Below are 17,489 nucleotides of genomic sequence, written 5' to 3'. Positions count from 1 at the left end.
TTTTTTTTTTTTTTTGGCCTCTGGCGTCGCTAATTCCCTCTTGCTCCTTCCCCATCAGTCAGCCTCATGCTTTGTGACTCTTTTCTTCTGCCTGCTGAGCAGCTCGTTAGGAGCAGCCAGGCAGAAGAACTGCCTGCTCCTGACTTGCCAGCTCAGGGCAGGTTTGGGAGCTGGTGATCCTGATTCAGCAGCAGGTAACTGGGAGAATGCCTGACCTCCAGCAGAAAATTAGTGGATCCATCCCTCCCAGTGCCTCAAAGCTCCATGTCTCAGCTTTGTAGTGACTGGGGTTAATCCTTTCCTCCTGCTCCTTGTGTCTTGTCACCTCTGCACAAGGGGTTTTATTCCCCACCTTGTTTTTCCGTCCCATCTCCCTCAAAAGCATAGGGACACTTGCTCTGTCTATCCAGCATGTGGAATTTCACTACGTGCATCTCCTAAAAACTCCAGGAAAATTATAATTGAAGACTTAAAAGTGGGTTTAATTGTGTGGCCTTCTGGAGAATTTGATGTTTTAGCTTTTATTGCCAGACACTCAGAGCCAGCACTGAGATTGGAGTAGCCCAAAGGAAACTCCTGCTCCTGCAAATCTGCCTCTCCAGTTCAGGAATGCAGGTGTTTAACTCTGGAGCAGGAGCATGTCACAGCTCATCCTGAGTCCCCACGAGCCTGAGCAGTGTTCAGATGTCACCGTGAGATCAGAGCTGTGCTGGAGGGATCAACCTGCCCTGACTCACCTGCCAAAAGGAGCAGCAGCACAACCCCACTGTGCCTTCCCTCAGCAGGAACAGAATAGTTTGCTCTCGGCATTTCTAACGTGACAGAGGAATAAATCCCCAGAAAGATGTTTTTTACAAGTGCAGGTAAAGCTGTTGTGCCTCAATTTGGAGCTGCCAGGCCCCAAAGCAGTGCCCTGGGGCACCCACTGGGCACAGCCCGGGCACAGCCCTCCCAGCACAGCTGGAGGCAGCGTCATTCCAGCGCCGCACTGGGGCCTGGCCCTTGGAATGGGGGCTGCCTCTGCAGCTGTGCAGACACGTTCCCTGCCAGCTTTGTGGAGTCTGCCCCAGAAAAACGTCCTTTCTGGGGGAGGCAGCTTTCATCCCAAACTAGCAAACCCGTTCTGACAGCGCCGGAATTCTCCGGAGGTCACGGCTGTGGAGGGCGTTGCGTAAGATGAAAACACCATGGGTTGAGGCTGTGGAGGAAAAGAGGCTTCACAGAGCTCCAGTGCAAGCTGGAGACACAGTGTTTTCCTGTCTTCTGTGTTTTCCTGTCGCTTCTCTGTTGCTCCTTCCCAGGAAACATCAAGGATTTGTGTTCAGTTGATAAATGTGACTCACAGCTGCCTTTCCCCGTGGTTTCAGAGCTGCCTTCGAGGCAGCAGAGAATGGGTTTGAAATTCCTGATTTCCTCCTAATTTCCCACTCATCCCCCAGAAGAGTTGTGGATCAATAGTGTGTCTCAGTATTGAGATACAGGGCTGTCACCCAAAACCATTTCCCTGCTCATACAGGCACTGACCTGCTCCTGAACCTTGGCTTTGTGCAGGTGCTTCTCCTTCAGCAAACAAGGGTGAACCCGCTGCTCTGCTTCAGCAAGAAATCTGAGCAAGTTTCCATTTGCACTGTAAATTTTAAAATATGGGACTGTTTCTCACCCAGAATTGTAAGAAAAACACTGGAATTTCAAGTGCTGAAAGGGTGGGGTGAACAGAGACCTCGATTCTTTTGTGGTGTTGCTTTTAATTTTCAAATTAGTCTGATGAACTCTCTCTGTTGTAGAAAAAGCCTTTAATGTATGATCATAATTTAAATATTATATCAGTCCCTCGATGGATGATGGGAAAACCTTCCCCTTTCCTCGACTGCTCTCCAGTAATCCCCCAAAGGTTTGAAAGCACTCCCATTCCTCCTTGGAGCTGTTCCATATTGATTGCTGAATCCTAAATGACCTGAACATCTTAATATCTCATGTCTTCTAAATCTGTGACACCGAGATGGGAATGGGGTGGGAGAAGCTGGATCAGATATTTGAAAACCTGTACCTCAGAGATGTAACCATGTTAATTTTTAAGAGGAATTCCAAAGTACCACCTGGTGTTGGAGCTGACGCGTCCGGGCTTGTTCCTCTTTGTGGTTTCTCCCCTCCCAGGTTCCCCCTACGACTTCATCTCTCTGGAATGGCTGCAGAAATGGCTGGATGAGTCCACTCCTCCCAAACCTATCGACAACACGGCCTGCCTGTGCTCCCATGGCAAACTCCATCCCGATAAGATATCCCTGATGAAGAGGATTTCGGAATACGTGGCCGACTTCTTCTACCGGCGCTACGGGGGAGGGCCCCGGCTCAACGGTACCGTCCCCTGGGGTGTGCTGGGCGTGTCTTAGAGCCTTCTGCTGGTCTCAGCCCCAGTTGGACTCCTCCTTGATCATCACAACTTCATTTCAGTACTTTAGTGCTGCACTATTTCTGGGGATTTTTTTAATATCACCTAATTCTGTTAACGTTCCCCAAACCCACTGAGTGGGATTGCAGGGCCTGCTGTGTCCAGGAAGGGCTGTGCCTGCAGGAATTGCTGAGGATTGCTTAGAAAATCCGACACTTGGAAGGTTTGAAGGCAATTCTAGAAAATAAGACTTGCACAAGGAACCCCCCCAAACTCTTGACAGTTCTTTGCTGTGCCTGCAGCACCCGCAGCTCCTACGTGGGCAGAGTCTCAGGGAGCATTCAGGCCAAAAAAATCCCTTCCTGTCTGTCACCTCATCCAAGGAAGCACAGACCTGTTGGCCTGCATTCTCCTGCTGAAGCATCCACCACACATCCAGCTTTTTGAGGTCAGCCCAGCCCCTCCAGGCTTTGGCCACCCCTTCCTCGAGCCCCAGGCTTCATTCCTTTGAGGAAGGAGCTCAGTAACTCCCACTGAGACCAAATTAGCTCAGCTCCTACCAGGAGCTTGTAGGGAAGGATTGCTGGTGACGCAGACAGCCTTTGTGGGGAAAAACAGGGCAAGGTTTATTAGTCAAGTGGAAGATTTCCTGAAGGGTTGTGGGCTGAGTGTGGCTGGGAGGGAAGGATAAAAGGATGGATGGACACGCTGCTTCCCATCCCCTCTTGCTCCCAGATGAAAATACACACAACACATGCCCAGCTGTAGGATTTCCACTCCTTTGGTCCAGTGCAGCTTTGCAGGAGGGTGTTTTTTCTGGGTTTAACTGGTAAAATGCCACGATACAGGTGTTTTCCTGGCATATGCCTTTGCCTGTGTGCTGGGCTGACCTGGCTCCCAGTGCAAGTGGTGGATACCAGGACTCTGATAGAGCTGTGGAGGGAGTGAAGCAGATTTCACCTCATTTGCAGCATTTTATGCTTCTTTAAGCTTCAAATGTGGCCTGATAACCCCCAGGATCTCCTCATTTACACATGAAATCTCCCATCCTGAGGCCAGGATAGTTGGCACACTCCAGTCTGAGGGTGGTCGAACAGACAATAAGACACCTGTGCAAGAAATTGTGCAAGAAATAGTGTAATAAATTGTGGTTTTTCCCCCCCACCCCAGTCAAAGCACTTTGCAAGGACTGTGTGGTGGAAAGGTGTCGAATCCTGCGGCTCAAAAACCAGCTGAATGAAGACTACAAAACTGTGACCAACCTGCTGAAGGTCACAGTCAAGGGGTATGTCAGTCCCAAGTGCTTTTTAGAAGTGCCTATATAGCTTTTTCCTAAAGATTTTACCGGTGTGGCTCTGAAGGAGAAGGGGGCTGTGATTTTGTGGTGATTTGCCTTGTTCTCTCCCTGCAGGAACGACAGGTTTTGGGTTGGAAAAGCATCTTTGAGGAGCTGGCGTCAGCTGGCTCTGGAGCAGCTGAATGAGCAAGATGAAGATGCAGAGCACAGTAATGGAAAAATGAATGGAAACGCACAAAACAAAGGTATTCCCTCCTGATTTCCTCCGAATTTCTGCTGTACTGACCCAACAGCTCTGCCTGGTCCCTCCTACAAAAGACACATCGGGTGTTTCTGTAGCTGTTTTGTTTCCCTTGTACGAGTAGGGAAGAGAGGATAATAAATCAAATAAACTCCCTTTTAAGGAGCTTTTTCTTTGCTAAGCTTGGAAACTGCGGGGTGATCTTCATACCTGGAGAGGGAGATGAGGGGATAAGTGGTTTTACAAAGCTGTGTGAAATTACTCCCCCAGCCACACAATGTTTTCATCTGCTTTTCTCTGAGTGAGGGAACACAGGGGAGGAAGAAACATGAAAATTACCTTGGGGAAAGGGATGATGATGATGATGATGTTTGTTGTGAGGGTTGAGGGATGAAACAGCACAGGTGATGCAGCAGCGCTGGGAAAACACAGCCTAGGAACAAAAATCATTAGTTGGACCCAATTCTGTGCCCATATCATGAGACTAACTGGGGGGTTGTTTGCCTTCTGCTCTTTAAATCTTTGGAAATTACGTGTCGTTGACCTTTTCTGAACTGAGAGCAAGAAGCTGGTTGGAATGAAAGTGGGGATGATGGCTCGTGGCATTGATCTTGGGCTTGGAGGCTTGAGAACACCCCAGCACCCCGATAATGTCTGTAAGGTGGAGCACTCAGTGAGAAAAGGGCATTTCTGAGCTACCACTCACGTTTCCTCGGGGCTGCCTCTGATTTACAACAGGTTGCAACTCCCAGTAGTACAATTGAATTACTCACAAGCCAAGTTGCTCGTTAAGCAGCTCGTTAGAGGCTCTTACTGACACCTCATTGTCTTCCCGATGCTCCACTCAGCGGCCGAAGCTTCTGTGTGTGGAGTTGTGGATTTTAACTGGAATTCAGGCGTTGATTTGGGGCCTGTCAACCCCCTGCCGGCTTCCCTCTCGGTTTGTCAGGCAGCATCTGGTTTAGATCAGGAATTTTTGCCAGGAATTCTGCTGCCTTTGCTCTTACCTAGGCTTGTTTAGGTTAAACTCGGGAGATCCTTGGGAGCAGTGAACCCCCGCGGTGTTCCAGCCCTAACAAATGCATCCTTTGTAATCTCACAAAGGCTTGGCTTGTGCTCCACGCACTTCAAAGCCCTCCTACGTGGCCTGGAGGCTGTAATCCCGCCTGCCCAGAGGCCAAGACATCAGAGAACAACAAATTTCCTTCCAGATTTTCCCTTGGGTTGAGGGTTTTGCTGGAATTTGAAAGGCGGCCGAGTTCCTTTCCCCCCCACCCCGCCATAAGATTTTTCCTTGGGAAGAGGAACTCTGTGCAAACCTCTTGTCTTACTAATTTTTTTTTTCAATTAGATGAATCAAACGAAGAGAAGAGGGAGGAGGAAGAGGAGTTAAATTTTAATGAAGACATCGTTTGCCCACACGGTGAGTGTCTCCGGGGGTTGGAGCTGAATGTCTCCCTTGTGTCCCACTGCTCCACACATGAACCTCGTAGCCTTTGCTCCAACTGCAGCCAGCGTGAGGAGCCACTGCAGAAATGTGCTTAACTCTCATTTTCCTGGTGGTTCTTGCACTCAGAAGTTTTACTTGCAGGCAGATCCTGTAGGGGCTCAGCCAAGCTGAGCTTCTCCCCCTCTCATGGCATCCTGGGCAGCACCAAAGCTCTGCAGCCACTTGAAAGCTCTGAAAGCATTAAGAGAGAAAGAGGCGGTGTAAATCACTCCAGGTGGGAGCTCGGAGCGTCCTTTTAATCCTGGTTTACATTAGAACAGGAGCACTCAGCCAACACCTGGGCTGGGACCTCCGGATATTGATCTCCCAACCTGCTGAGCTTTGGTGTCTGTTTACAGAAGGTTTTGACCCCGTGTGGGTTGTTTTCCAAGTGATGCCTCATTAGCTGCATCCTTGGCTACCCTGTTGTTTAAATCTCACTTTTTAAAGCTCCTATTCCCAGACATAACTCTGTTTTACTTAAGCTCCTCTTCGTAGGCACTGATTTCCCTACTGGGGAGGCTCCATCTTATCCCTAATAAGAAAGAAAAATGCCATAAATTAGCCACACTCCTCCTGTCATCAGGGCTAATCAAGAACCTGGAGTAAGGCTGGAGAAAGCTCATTTTCAAGGCGGGTGTTTAAGCACTTTGTCACGATTTTATCTGTTACTCAGAGCCTTGAACTCCGCGTTTCCCGTTGCCTCGGGGCTGCTGCTGTTCAATAAAAGCAGGGAGTGTGGGGATAGAACATTTATGTAGCCAGACACGATAAAAAATAGGCCAATAGGCCTTTGGAAAATATTATGGTGTTAAATTGCTGGTTGATCTGTGACTTTGGGTCAGAGCAGAATAAATAATACTGTCAAAGGGGCTGCTGGCAGGGCAGGTTTTCTTGTCTTGAGCTAACCTTTGATTATTCGTGGAAAACAACCTTTCCACCTTGAAAAATTCTCTCTGGAGTGGATCAGCAAATCTGTAGTCTTGTTCCTACAGCCTTAATTTTGTGGTGGAGGAGGTTCCTGCCTCCGTGGGAGGCTCTGGAAAAGCCAGGGCTGGCTCTGTGAGGGCTGGCTGGCCTCCAGGAATGCCACCCGGGCGTTCCCTTCTCGACTCCCTTTGCATCCTTGCTGCAATTCCTCGCTCTCCAGTAGCTGCCTGATCCCAGTGAATAATTTTTTCCAGATACCAAGTTAAGCCTTCCTTTGATGTCCGTGCCCAAAGCATGTCCCTGGATGGTGGGAGTGGGAAACAGGGTCAGCAGCGGTTGGGATCATCTTCCAGATGGCAAAACACTTGTTCCTGCACACCCAGAGCTGATTTTTCCTCCTCTTTTCCTCACCATATTAATCTATTTTAATTAATCATGTGATGTCAAGGCACTTATTTGTACAAGCTCCTCTTCTTCCCCATCATTGGCTCTGGACAACATCCTGGTCCAACCTCCGGAGCCACTTGGCCGTGCTGGATGAGGCCCAAGTGGCCAAGTGCTGCATCGAGGCCTGACCTTTGTTTATTAGAGGAAAAGCAGGAGAGGGGATGGTTGCTATTTTTTCCTCTCCAGGGCTGGCCAGATTCCAGGCTGGGCTGGAGCAAATCCGTGAGCCCGAGGAGCTGCTTGTCATGTTAAAGAGCTACCAGAGGGTGGGGAGGAAGGAGTTTCTCTCCCTCTCCTCTCTCTGCAGCTCTCCAGGCTATAGAAAAGCAGATAATAAGGTATTGTGCCCTTCAGACACGGCAGTTGCTGTTTTCCTTCCCTCTTGCTGGTGCAATCCCACCGAGGCAGGAATATTCCCAAATCCGGTTTGCATCCCGGTGTCGCAACGGCTGCTCCTCGTGTTTCTCCCGGTGCCTGCTCACAGCACAGTGACTTCCAGCTGCTGTCTCAGAGGGGGATGTGCTTGTGTTTTCCCCTTGGATATCATCACCCCTGCAAGGGGCAGCTGCTCAGATTTTGGAGCCTTCTCCAGTTTTCCCAAGCCTTGTTTATCCGGAGTGTGTGTTGTCATGTGTGCACGTGGTGTCCAAGAGCCTGGGTGTGTCTCCTGCTTCCATCCCTGAGATGGCAGGCACAAATGGCTCCTGATAAACCCTTCCTGGGCTTTTTGAGCTGCCTGAGCACCGGGATAAATAATCCTGATAGCAGGATAAATAATCCTGATGGATAAATAAGTTGTCTGGGGGACAGCTGGTAAATCTTGCCCGGTGTCTTCACACCCGGTGGTTCCCCAGAGCAGATTTAGGGTGCCAAATCTGCCCTTGCCACATTTTGAGGTGCTTGGATAGGGCATGTGAAGCCATCTGAGATTCTGCAGGAGGAATTTGGGGTTTCAAGGATGTGGAGAGCACCTGGCTTCTGTTCCGTGGGACACAGGGTTAGTCTGGGGCTTGGTGCATGGAGGCACCATGGGGGTGTAGCTGTGGAGGAGGAACCAGTAGCCCTGTGCCCTCTTTGGCTTTTCCCAGCATCCCTGCTTGTGTTTGATCAGCTTGGAAATCCAAAGGACATTTTTATGAATTAAAATTATTGTTGTTGTTGTTATTATTATTATTATTATTGTTATTGTTATTGTTGTTATTATTATTATTATTATTATTTTTCCCTGTCTAAGGGAAGCAAGGCAGGAGTTGAAGGTGACTTTGTCGGCCGGACTGGTTTTTGCTGACGTGGTTTTGGCTGCTAAACGTGTGGATCTCTTCCCCCACCTTTATTCCCTGTAATCTCTTCAATCAAGGGCTGCAAAACATCCCTGAGCATGTTGTGATCAAAGCCCTTGCCTTGATTCTCTCCCTGCAGGTGACCTGTGCATCTCGGAGAACGAGCGCAGGGTGGTTTCCAGGGAAGCCTGGGAGAAACTCAAGCAATATTTCCCAAAAGCCCCCGAATTCCCGAATAACAAAGAGTGCTGTTCCCAGTGCAAGGTATTTGCCAAATATTCCCCTTTTTGTTGACTGTAAATACTGGTTGTGTTTCTGGTTTCCCTTTTGTCACGGCACCCGTGGAGGAGAATAATGTCACCTTTTAGTGCAGCTGGGATGGAATTCACTGTTTTCCTGCAGATTTTGGAGCGTGAAGGGGAGGAAAACGAAGCTCTCCATAAGATGATGGCCAGTGAGCAGAAGACTTCTCTCCAGAACCTGTTCCATGATAAATGCAGGCCTTGCCTGGGCAGTTGGCCTCAGGTAGGGAGGGAGGGGAACCAGGGAATGCAGCTGGGCTTGGGGCAGGTTTTATTGGCTTTTATCCTCTCCTTCCAAAGAAGCTGTGGCTGCCCCATCCTTGGAAGTGTTCCAGGCCAGGTTGGACAGGGCTTGGAGCAACCTGGGCTAGTGGAAGGTGTCCCTGCCCATGGCAGGGGAGTGGAATGAGATCCTTAGGGTCCCTTCCAACCCAACCCACTCCATAACCGTTCTCAGTCCATGCCAGCAGAGCTCACATGTGTGCTGTGCTGAGGTGTGATTTCCCTGGATTAGCTGTGCTGGCACAGAGCCCTAAAGAGCCACAGGAATGGCTCCTGTGCCAAGGGAGCTGTGGCTGGCCCGGAATCAGGCAGATAACAGGGACAATATTGCTGCTGGGGTTGTATCCGTCCCTGGAAGGATGGAAACGCCGCAGCCGCGCCGGTGGAAGTGACTTTTCTACCTCCTTCCATCAGCCTTCCCAGGTTGGAGAATGCTGGAACACACCTGAGTTCTGCTCCACCACCAGCTTTGGCTGCACCAGGTGTACTCCAGCATCCTCCTGCATCCCAGGAGCTCAGGAGGAGCTCCCCAAAATGCTGACACCCTCCAAAGAGCCGTGACGGCCGTGCAAACCCTCTCCTGGCGGCTGCTCCGGGACTTTTTGGGATTTAGGGTGGCCCAAAAGGAGTGGAACAAGCTCTTGGTTCAGTCCTTGGCTCCTGGGAGTCTCGTGGTGCTGATTAATGGTTGGCTCTCCAATCCTGCCAAGGTGCTTTGGCAGGTCTCTGCCTCGGTCCCTCGCTGCTCCAGCTGGGAATAAATACTGAGGCAGTATGGATCCATGGCTTGGAACCAAGGAGATCCAGAAGGGTTTAGAGGGAGTTTCCCTGAGCTGGAGAGCTCCAGGTTCTGCCAGGGGTGTTAAAGGCTTGTATCTGGCAGGATTTGCCTTTGGAGCTGGAGGAGGTGATGGAAAGCTGGAGCCTATCGCTGTTGGTCAGAAACAGGAGCCTCTCCACCACTGGGGCTGCATCCTCCTTTCCCTTTGGATTCTCCTTTCCCTTGGAATTTCCCAAGGGAGCCTGATAAAAGAGAGCTGAGGATTTTTCCCTCAAGCTTTTGGAGTTTTCCTGATCCAAAACAGTTGAGGGGTTTGGGGAGGGAAAACAAGCAGAGTGGTTTAATCTAGAGATTAAGGGAGATTAAATATATATATATATATATATTCCTCAGGTGTGCTGAGTTTTCCTGCAGAAAGATGGAGCAAGTCCTTAAATGCATGGTAGGGAAGATGGTGAGGATATAGATGATCGTGGAAGTGTTTTTGTCACCCAGCTCTTGGGATCTAGTTGGTTTTTTGTTCAGGAGCAAACAATTTAATGGTAAATTGGGACAAGAAGACAGGATTTATCCCAAAAACACTGCTTTGTTGGGTGCACAGCTGGGGTTTTTTGTTCCTGCTGCTGCCAGAAGGGAAAACCTGTGGATTTTGATATTGGAAGCAAGTGAGGGAGGTTGGGGTGGTCTCTGACCACGAGTACCCTCGAGAGAAAACAGCACTTGGCTGCTCCAGGGAAATGCCCCTTTCCCGCTGGGAATTAAAGGTAATTGGATTGAAAGCTTGACTAACTTTGTAATAAACATGAGATTAGTAAAGTCAGTGCTTAGTACTTGATCCCAAATTATTTTCCTTGGCTTTCCCAGCGTGCTTGGATGGAGTTGTCATGGTAAAACCGTGCCGAGGTCTGGGAGGGAGCGAGCGCTGCCGACAAACCTATTGCTGGGTTCATTAAAAAGATCCCTTTCCTTCTCTTTTCCCCCCAGGAGACAGATGAGCTGTATATTGTTTCGCAGTTCTTTGTAGAAGAATGGAGGAAATTTGTCAGGTAATTTTGGCTGGAGGGTTTTGGTGCTTTTTATCCCACGTTTTGGGGGCTGTAGGTAACATTTTGCTTCCGAATGCCGGCACAGCGGGTTCATGGAAACAAGGAAGCCGATTTTTGCAGGACTTGTGTTGGTTGTACAACACTGAATTTCCTTGTTTACCATGTGTTAACCAGATGGTCGGATTAGCTGGTAACCTGATTAGTTTTTTCATCTGTCTGGAGCTGTAGCCCAGAGGTCACCTCTCAGTCCTGTTTGCACAGGCTGGAGATGGAAATCTCCCCTGGACAGAGTCATTTTGCAGCACAGAGGAACGTGGATCTGATTTCCTCATCACTTGTAGTTAATATTCCATGTTGGAATGCCTTCTGTAAATAATTCACCTGTGATTTCTTCTTGGCTGCCTGCAGGACTGGGGGTTTTTGGTGGGATAAGCTGGTCCAGCTTTCCAAACCGCCTTCCCTTTTGCAGGAGGCCGACACGCTGCAGCCCCGTGTCCTCCATAGCCAACAGTGTCCTGCTCTGCCCCCACGGGGGGCTCATGTTCACCTTCGCTTCCATGACCAAAGAAGACTCCAAACAGTGAGTTTTTTCCCTTCACACGTTTTCCTTTCCCCAGGAGAACAGTCCAAAAGGAACGTTCTTGCTGCCGAGCCGCAGCGAGACGAGGAGCGAATCCCTTCCCTCAAACTAAACCAACACCTCGGCTTTCTCAGAGCCACCTCAGCCTTCCTGCAAGGCAAGACCTAAATTGTCCAAGGATGCTGGGTCAGGAAAAAAGAGCTTCCTTCAGCTTGGTTAGTTCCTGACAATAACCACCCTGGATCTGACCGGGGCGCAGGAACATCCTTCTTCCTTACAATTTGCTTTCCGTGCGCGTTCCCCCCCGGAGCGCTGCACTTCGTGCTCCGTGGCGTTGTTTCTGCAGTGATGCAGCACTGAAAGTAGAAAATCTTCCCCTCCTTCCCTCCTCCATCTCTCCCTCCGGCACGGCGGGAGCACAGCAGCGTCACTAATCACAGCCTGCCGCCGTCGGGGTGTGCAGGCCCTCCCCTGCAGCTGATTTTGGGGGGGATTTTGGTGGTTTTCTTTTGTTAAAATGCTGAAGAAGGAGGAGGGTTTTTCTGGGGGGAGTTTGGCTTTTCCATGTCATAAAGCACCTGCCTGTTCCTTTGCACAGTATAGCTCTGATATGGCCCAGCGAGTGGGAGAGGATCCAAAAGCTCTTCGTGGTGGATCACGTCATCAAGATCACCCGGACACAGGGCCCCGAGGGCACCCGCTACACCTCGGAGCCCCGTGAGTCACTCTGCTCCTGGGCTCTGGGAATGGCTCTTGTAGGATAAGAAATGAAGTCTGAGGTGGTAAATGTGGAGCTTGGCAGGTTCCCCACCTGGAGCACTGTGTCCAGCTGGGGGGTCCCCAGCTCAGGAAGGACGTGGAGCTGCCGGAGCGAGTCCAGAGGAGACCACGGAGATGCTCCAAGGGCTGGAGCCCCTCTGCTCTGGAGCCAGGCTGGGAGAGCTGAGGGGGTTCACCTGGAGAAGAGAAGGCTCCAGGGAGACCTGAGAGCCCCTTCCAGGGCCTAAAGGGGCTCCAGGAGAGCTGAAGAGGGACTGGGGACGAGGGGTGGAGGGACAGGACAAGGGGGAATGGTTTTAAACTAAAAGAAGGGAAATTTAGATGGGATATTGAGATGAAAGTCTTCCCTGTGAGGGTGGTTGAGGCCCTGGCACAGGTTGCCCAGAGAAGCTGTGGCTGCCCCTGGATCCCTGGAAGTGTCCAAGGCCAGGTTGGACAGGGCTTGGAGCAAGTGGAAGGTGACCCTGCCCATGGCAGGGATGAGGTTTAAGGTCCTTCCCAACCCAAACCATTCAGGAATTCAGTTGATCCACTCCAGGTTGGCAGTGAGAGGCACTGGGAAGGAGTCTCTGAGGAGCTGAAGCAATTAAATATGGTTTTTTTTTTTCCTTGGAAATATGTTTATTAACACATTAACTATGTTTATTAACATATTAAATCTGCTTTTTCCCCAGAGCTGTGCCCGGAGTGCCGGGAAGGGCTCCTGTGCCAGCAGCAGCGGGACCTGCGCGAGTACACCCAGGCCACTGTGTACGTGCACAAGGTGGTGGATAACAAAAAGGTACCGACAGGCTCCCCCTCCATCCTGCTCAGGGAGCACCAGGAATGCCCTCGGGGGGGTCTCACAGCCCCCAGGGGCTGGGATCTGCTGCTGGGGTTCCTGGTGGTGGGGAGGGCAGAAATCCCCCGGCTCTGTGGCTCCAGCTTTGGCCAGACCAGCACATGGGAACGTTCTGGCTCTGAAAATTCAGTCTCCTTTTGCCAAACGGAGTCCTTTGTGTTTTCAGGGATGCTCCCAGCTGTTTCTTCTGTCTCAGCTGTGTTCCCAGGCTCTACCTGCTCTCCTCCCCCTCCAATATTTGTCATTTCCTTTCTACTTGCTCAAGTTACATTTATCCCTGGATAGAAATAAGCTCTTCCCCTTGGTGCTGCTGAGAGGCTGAACTCCAAGATGGTTTTCAGGATCCCTGAAAGCTGCAAATTAGGTTTTTGCTGATCTTAAGTGTCAGGATCAACTCCAGAATTGCTTTTTCAGGGACCCAAATCTGGCTCTGGTGGAACTTAGGGCTTTTTAGGAGGCAGCCAAGGCTGGTGGGCACTGGGATCAAGACATTCCCTGCACTTTTGCAGGGTGGGAGTGGGTTTGTTTTGGCCTTCCATTGATTTCCAGCTCCCTGCCAATCCCAAGGAGGCGCTGGAGAACCACAGGGAGCCGGGGGCTGGATGGGTTCCTGCCTGGCTTGTGAGACGTGGAGCAGCAGCACGTCTGGAGCCATCAGCCTGAGTCCCGAGGCTGGATCCGCCTCGGCTCCGCCGCGGGAGAGCCTTGGGGGTTGTGTTTTTCTGGCACTGGCCAGGACTGTGCTCACACGTGGGGCTGGCAAAAAAACAGGGAGCTATTCTTTGTGGAGCAGCTGGAGCTGGAGAGAGGGGGCGAGTGAGTGCCCACGAGATTCCCTCAGTAACAGGGCAGGGATGGGAAGCAGCAGGAATGCCAGCCAGGATCACTGGGAGCCACTGTGTCCTTCCTGCTGGGCTTTGCACAGTCAGGGAGTGTTTCCCAGCCCCTCACCCCTTCTCCTCCCCCTGCTACCTCCTTGGGGTGCAAGAGGGATAAAATCGTTGTAGGATGGCACTGCTGGAATTCTGAGAGCTCTGGGGAATGTTTGGGAGGTGGGATTGCATCGATGATTTTAAATATATTGATGGAATTGTGAGCTCTCGGGCATCCAGGTCTCCTGAGCTCCTGCAACCCCAGCTCCAGCTCCAGAGATGGGAATTCACATCCAGGCAAATCCGTGTCTTCTGGAGTGACTTCCTCAGACCTGAATGTCCCTTTTATTTATGTATTTGTGTAAATTGTTTAGGTTTCATTTACTTACACCCTGCAGCCCCATAAATAATGGTTCTGAGTCCCTCTGCAGGGAGGGACAAGTGTCTTAATTTACAGATAATATTCTTTTCTCCATGGTGAGGCTTTTGTAATGCACTTGGATCAACCAGCTACTGGGAAAGGAATCAGTCCAGGCCCCGGGAGACTTTCCCTTTGCCTGGAGAGAAGGGCAGGAAGCACCTGCAGCTCCATAGAGGGGGATTCCTGAGCCGAATCCGCCTGAGGTCCCACGCAGCTGGGGAGGGTGGAGGAGCCTTTTCAGACCTCCTGGAGCAGCTCCCGGGGTTATTCCCAGGCTCTGTGGGTGGAGGTGGCACCAGGAAGGTGTCCAGGAGCTGATTCCGTGGTGGGACAGTCCGGGTGGGTGCTGTTGGTCACAGCAGAGTGGTTTTTGTGACTCCAGGTGATGAAGGACGCGGCTCCGGAGCTGAACGTGAGCAGCTCGGAGGCTGAAGAGGAAAGGGAGGAAAACAAGCCAGAGGGGGAGCAGGACCCTGATTTTAACCAGGTAGAGATGAAAAATCCCAGGAGGTTCCTTGATTTCCACATCATTCTCCGGAGTCAGCACGATGAGGTCACCTCCCTCCTCCTGGGTCCGACTGGTGGGGGACACGTGTCTCAAAGTGTCACTGGAATGGTCAGACCACACCAGTGCTGGTTTTTGGAGAGGTTAAACCTGGACAGGGACTTGTCTGCCCGTGGAAATCTGCCCCACGCTGGCATTAGGACCTGGAACCGAGGCTTGAAAGGCAAATCCTTTGGTCTTCTCCACACTTGCACGCTTCAGTTGGCTTTCCAAGGGATTTTCCATCGCTTCCCGCCTTCCCTCGCATGACCAACTCGCCCCAAACACCCTCTGGGATACGGGGAACTTGTGTTTATTCCCAAATAACTTGATCTCCGTGGGTTTTGCCTCCTCTCCAGGCCAACGGCGGCGCAAAACGCCAGAAGCTCTCCCAGCAGAGCTACATCACCTACCAAAAACAGGGAATCAGGAGGAGCACCCGGCACAGGAAGGTCCGAGGGGAGAAGGCCCTGCTGGTGTCGGCCAACCAGACCCTGAAAGAGCTGAAAATACAGGTGGGGGGGAGGAATGCCAGGAATGAGGGAAAACCATCCAACCAGAGTGTGGGGAGGGAGGGGAAGGGGAGGATCCCACATGGGGTCAGATTGAGGTGGGGTGGGGTGGGAATTAGGGGGGGTATGTTGGGTTGGGAATTAGGATGTGTTGGGGGGTTGTGTTGGGTTGGGAATTGGGGGGGTTGTGTTGGGGGGGGCTGTGTTGGAGTGAAAATCAGGGTGGGGTTGTGTTGGGGTGGAATTGGGGGTTGTTACAGTGGGAATTGGGGTGGGAAATTGGGCTGTGGGAGTTGGAGAGGGGGGGTTGTGTTGGGGTGGGTTGTGTTTGGGGTGGGAATTAGAGGAGGTTGTGTTGGGGTTGGAATTGGGGTGGGTTGTCTTGGGGTGGGAATCAGGGTGGAAATTGGGGTGGGTTGTGTTTAGGATGGGTTGTGTTGGGGTGGGAATTGGGATGGATTATGTTGGGGTGGGAAATTGGGGTGTGGGAGAGTTGTATTGGGGTGGGTTGTGTTTGGGGTGGGAATTAGAGGAGGTTGTGTTGATGATGGAGTTGGGATGGGAATCAGGGTGGGTTGTGTTGTGTGGGAATTGGGATGTGTTGGGGGGGTTGTGTTGGGGTGGAATTGGGAGCTGTGTTAGGATGGGAATCGGGGTGGGTTGTGTTGGGGTGGAAATCAGGGTGGAGTAGGTTGGGAATTTGAGTGGGTTGTGTCAGGGTGGGAATGGGGGTGGGATTTGAGGGATCTGCAGTGCCCCATCCCTGCTCCAAGAAGCCGTGTCCCTGTCCCAGATCATGCACGCCTTCTCCGTGGCCCCCTTCGACCAGAACCTGTCCATCGACGGCAAGATCCTGAGCGACGACACGGCCACGCTGGGCAGCCTGGGGGTCATCCCGGAGTCCGTCATCCTGCTCAAGGTATCGGGGGGATCCGCCCAAATCCACAGGGATCCTGCCCAAATCCACTGGGATCCCACCCAAATCCACTGGGATCCTGCCCAAATCCACAGGGATCCCGCCCAAATCCACAGGGATCCTGCCAAAGTCCATGGGATCCCGCCCAAATCCACTGGGATCCCACCCAAATCCACAGGGATCCCACCCAAAATCCACAGGGATCCCACCCAAAATCCACAGGGATCCCGCCCAAATCCACTGGGATCCCACCCCAATCCACAGGGATCCTGCCAAAGTCCATGGGATCCCACCCAAATCCACTGGGATCCCGCCCAAATCCACAGGGATCGTGCCCAAATCCACAGGGATCCTGCCCAAATCCACAGGGATCCTGCCCAAATCCACAGGGATCCCACCCAAAATCCATGGGATCCAGCCCAAAATCCATGGGATCCAGCCCAAAATCCATGGGATCCCACCCAAAATCCGCAGGGATCCCACCCAAAATCCACAGGGATCCCACCCAAAATCCACAGGGATCCCGCCTAAAATCCACAGGGATCCAGCCCGAAATCCATAGGGATCCCACCCAAAATACATGGCAATCCTGCCCACAATCCAGGGGGACCCAGCCCAAACTCCACAGGGACCCAACCCAAACTCCACGAGGATTCAGCCCAAACTCCACGGGGATCTCACCCAAAATCCAGGGGGATCTCACCCAAAATCCAGCTGGGTTCGTGCAGTCAAAGGGAAACGTGTCGTGGGGCCTGTGAAAATTGGGAAAAATTCAGTGAGTTCTTCATGGAGCCCCTTCCTGGAGGAGGAAAATCCTGTTTGGTTTTGGTTTGGAGGAGGAAAATCCTTGTTTTCTTCTGTTTTGGAGGAGGAAAATCCTTATTTTTATTGGTTTTGGTTTGGAGGAAGATCTCTTTTTGCTTTTTTTTTTTTTTTTTTGGAGGAAGAAAAAACTTGTTTTTGAGGAGGAAAATCCTCAGGTTTTTGTTTTGGAGGAGAAAGATCCACATTTTTTTGTTTTGGAGGAGGAAAATCCCTATCTTTTTCATTCTGGAGGAGGAATATCCGTTTTTTTGTTGTTTTGGAGGAGGCAAATCCTCATTTTTTTATTTTGGAGGAAGAAAATCCTTATTGGTTTTGTTTCAGAGGAGGAATTCGTTTTTTTCATTTTGGAGGAGAAAAATCCTTATTTTTTTGCTTCGGAGGAGAACAATCCTTATTTTTTCTTCCCAAGGGCCTTTATTGGCTGGTTTTGCTGCTGAGCAGTGTGGGTACCAGCCCAAAATCCAGCTAAATTAGGGAATGAATCCTCCTCTCACGTTCCCAGTGTTTGGGCAGGAGCCCCATTTCCTGCTCCCCTCCGGAGGTGGCTCCAGGAGCTCCTTCATCCCAGTATTCCCGTATCTTTTCCAGGCTGATGAGCCCATCGCGGATTACGCAGCGATGGACGACGTTATGCAAGGTCAGAGGGGAGGGGGAAGGTTGGGGGGGGACAGGAATTTTGGGTGGGAAAGGTGGAAAAAGGGAATTGTGACACTT

The 17,489-nt window shown here is 51.2% G+C and overlaps 1 protein-coding gene across 1 annotated transcript; it reads left to right on the top strand.

Moving 5' to 3' along the window:
• The first annotated feature begins 109 nt into the window (after positions 1-109).
• USP48 (ubiquitin specific peptidase 48) lies at positions 110-17,484 on the top strand. The gene is made up of 15 exons (XM_039385610.1): positions 110-2,355; positions 3,560-3,674; positions 3,801-3,931; positions 5,279-5,350; positions 8,213-8,337; positions 8,476-8,598; positions 10,423-10,484; positions 10,954-11,064; positions 11,663-11,781; positions 12,519-12,625; positions 14,361-14,465; positions 14,882-15,037; positions 15,828-15,953; positions 17,364-17,431; positions 17,475-17,484. Exons 1-15 carry the CDS (start codon positions 2,286-2,288, stop codon positions 17,482-17,484), a joined length of 1,500 nt encoding a protein of 499 aa, XP_039241544.1. The 5' UTR covers positions 110-2,285.
• Positions 17,485-17,489: the final 5 nt, after the last annotated feature.

Source organism: Pipra filicauda, unplaced genomic scaffold, assembly GCF_003945595.2.
Source record: "Pipra filicauda isolate LSUMZ 115617 unplaced genomic scaffold, ASM394559v2 scaffold421_size600610_pilon, whole genome shotgun sequence".
Classification (NCBI taxonomy): domain Eukaryota; kingdom Metazoa; phylum Chordata; class Aves; order Passeriformes; family Pipridae; genus Pipra; species Pipra filicauda.
This window is presented reverse-complemented; position numbering and strand designations above follow the sequence as displayed.

Coding starts and splice junctions, on each gene's coding strand:
- USP48 (XM_039385610.1), top strand. CDS start 2,286: ATGAAGAGGATTTCGGAATACGTGGCCGACTTCTTCTACCGGCGCTAC. Junction 12,626..14,360: donor AGGTGGTGGATAACAAAAAG/GTACCGACAGGC, acceptor TTGTGACTCCAG/GTGATGAAGGACGCGGCTCC. Junction 15,954..17,363: donor AGTCCGTCATCCTGCTCAAG/GTATCGGGGGGA, acceptor TATCTTTTCCAG/GCTGATGAGCCCATCGCGGA.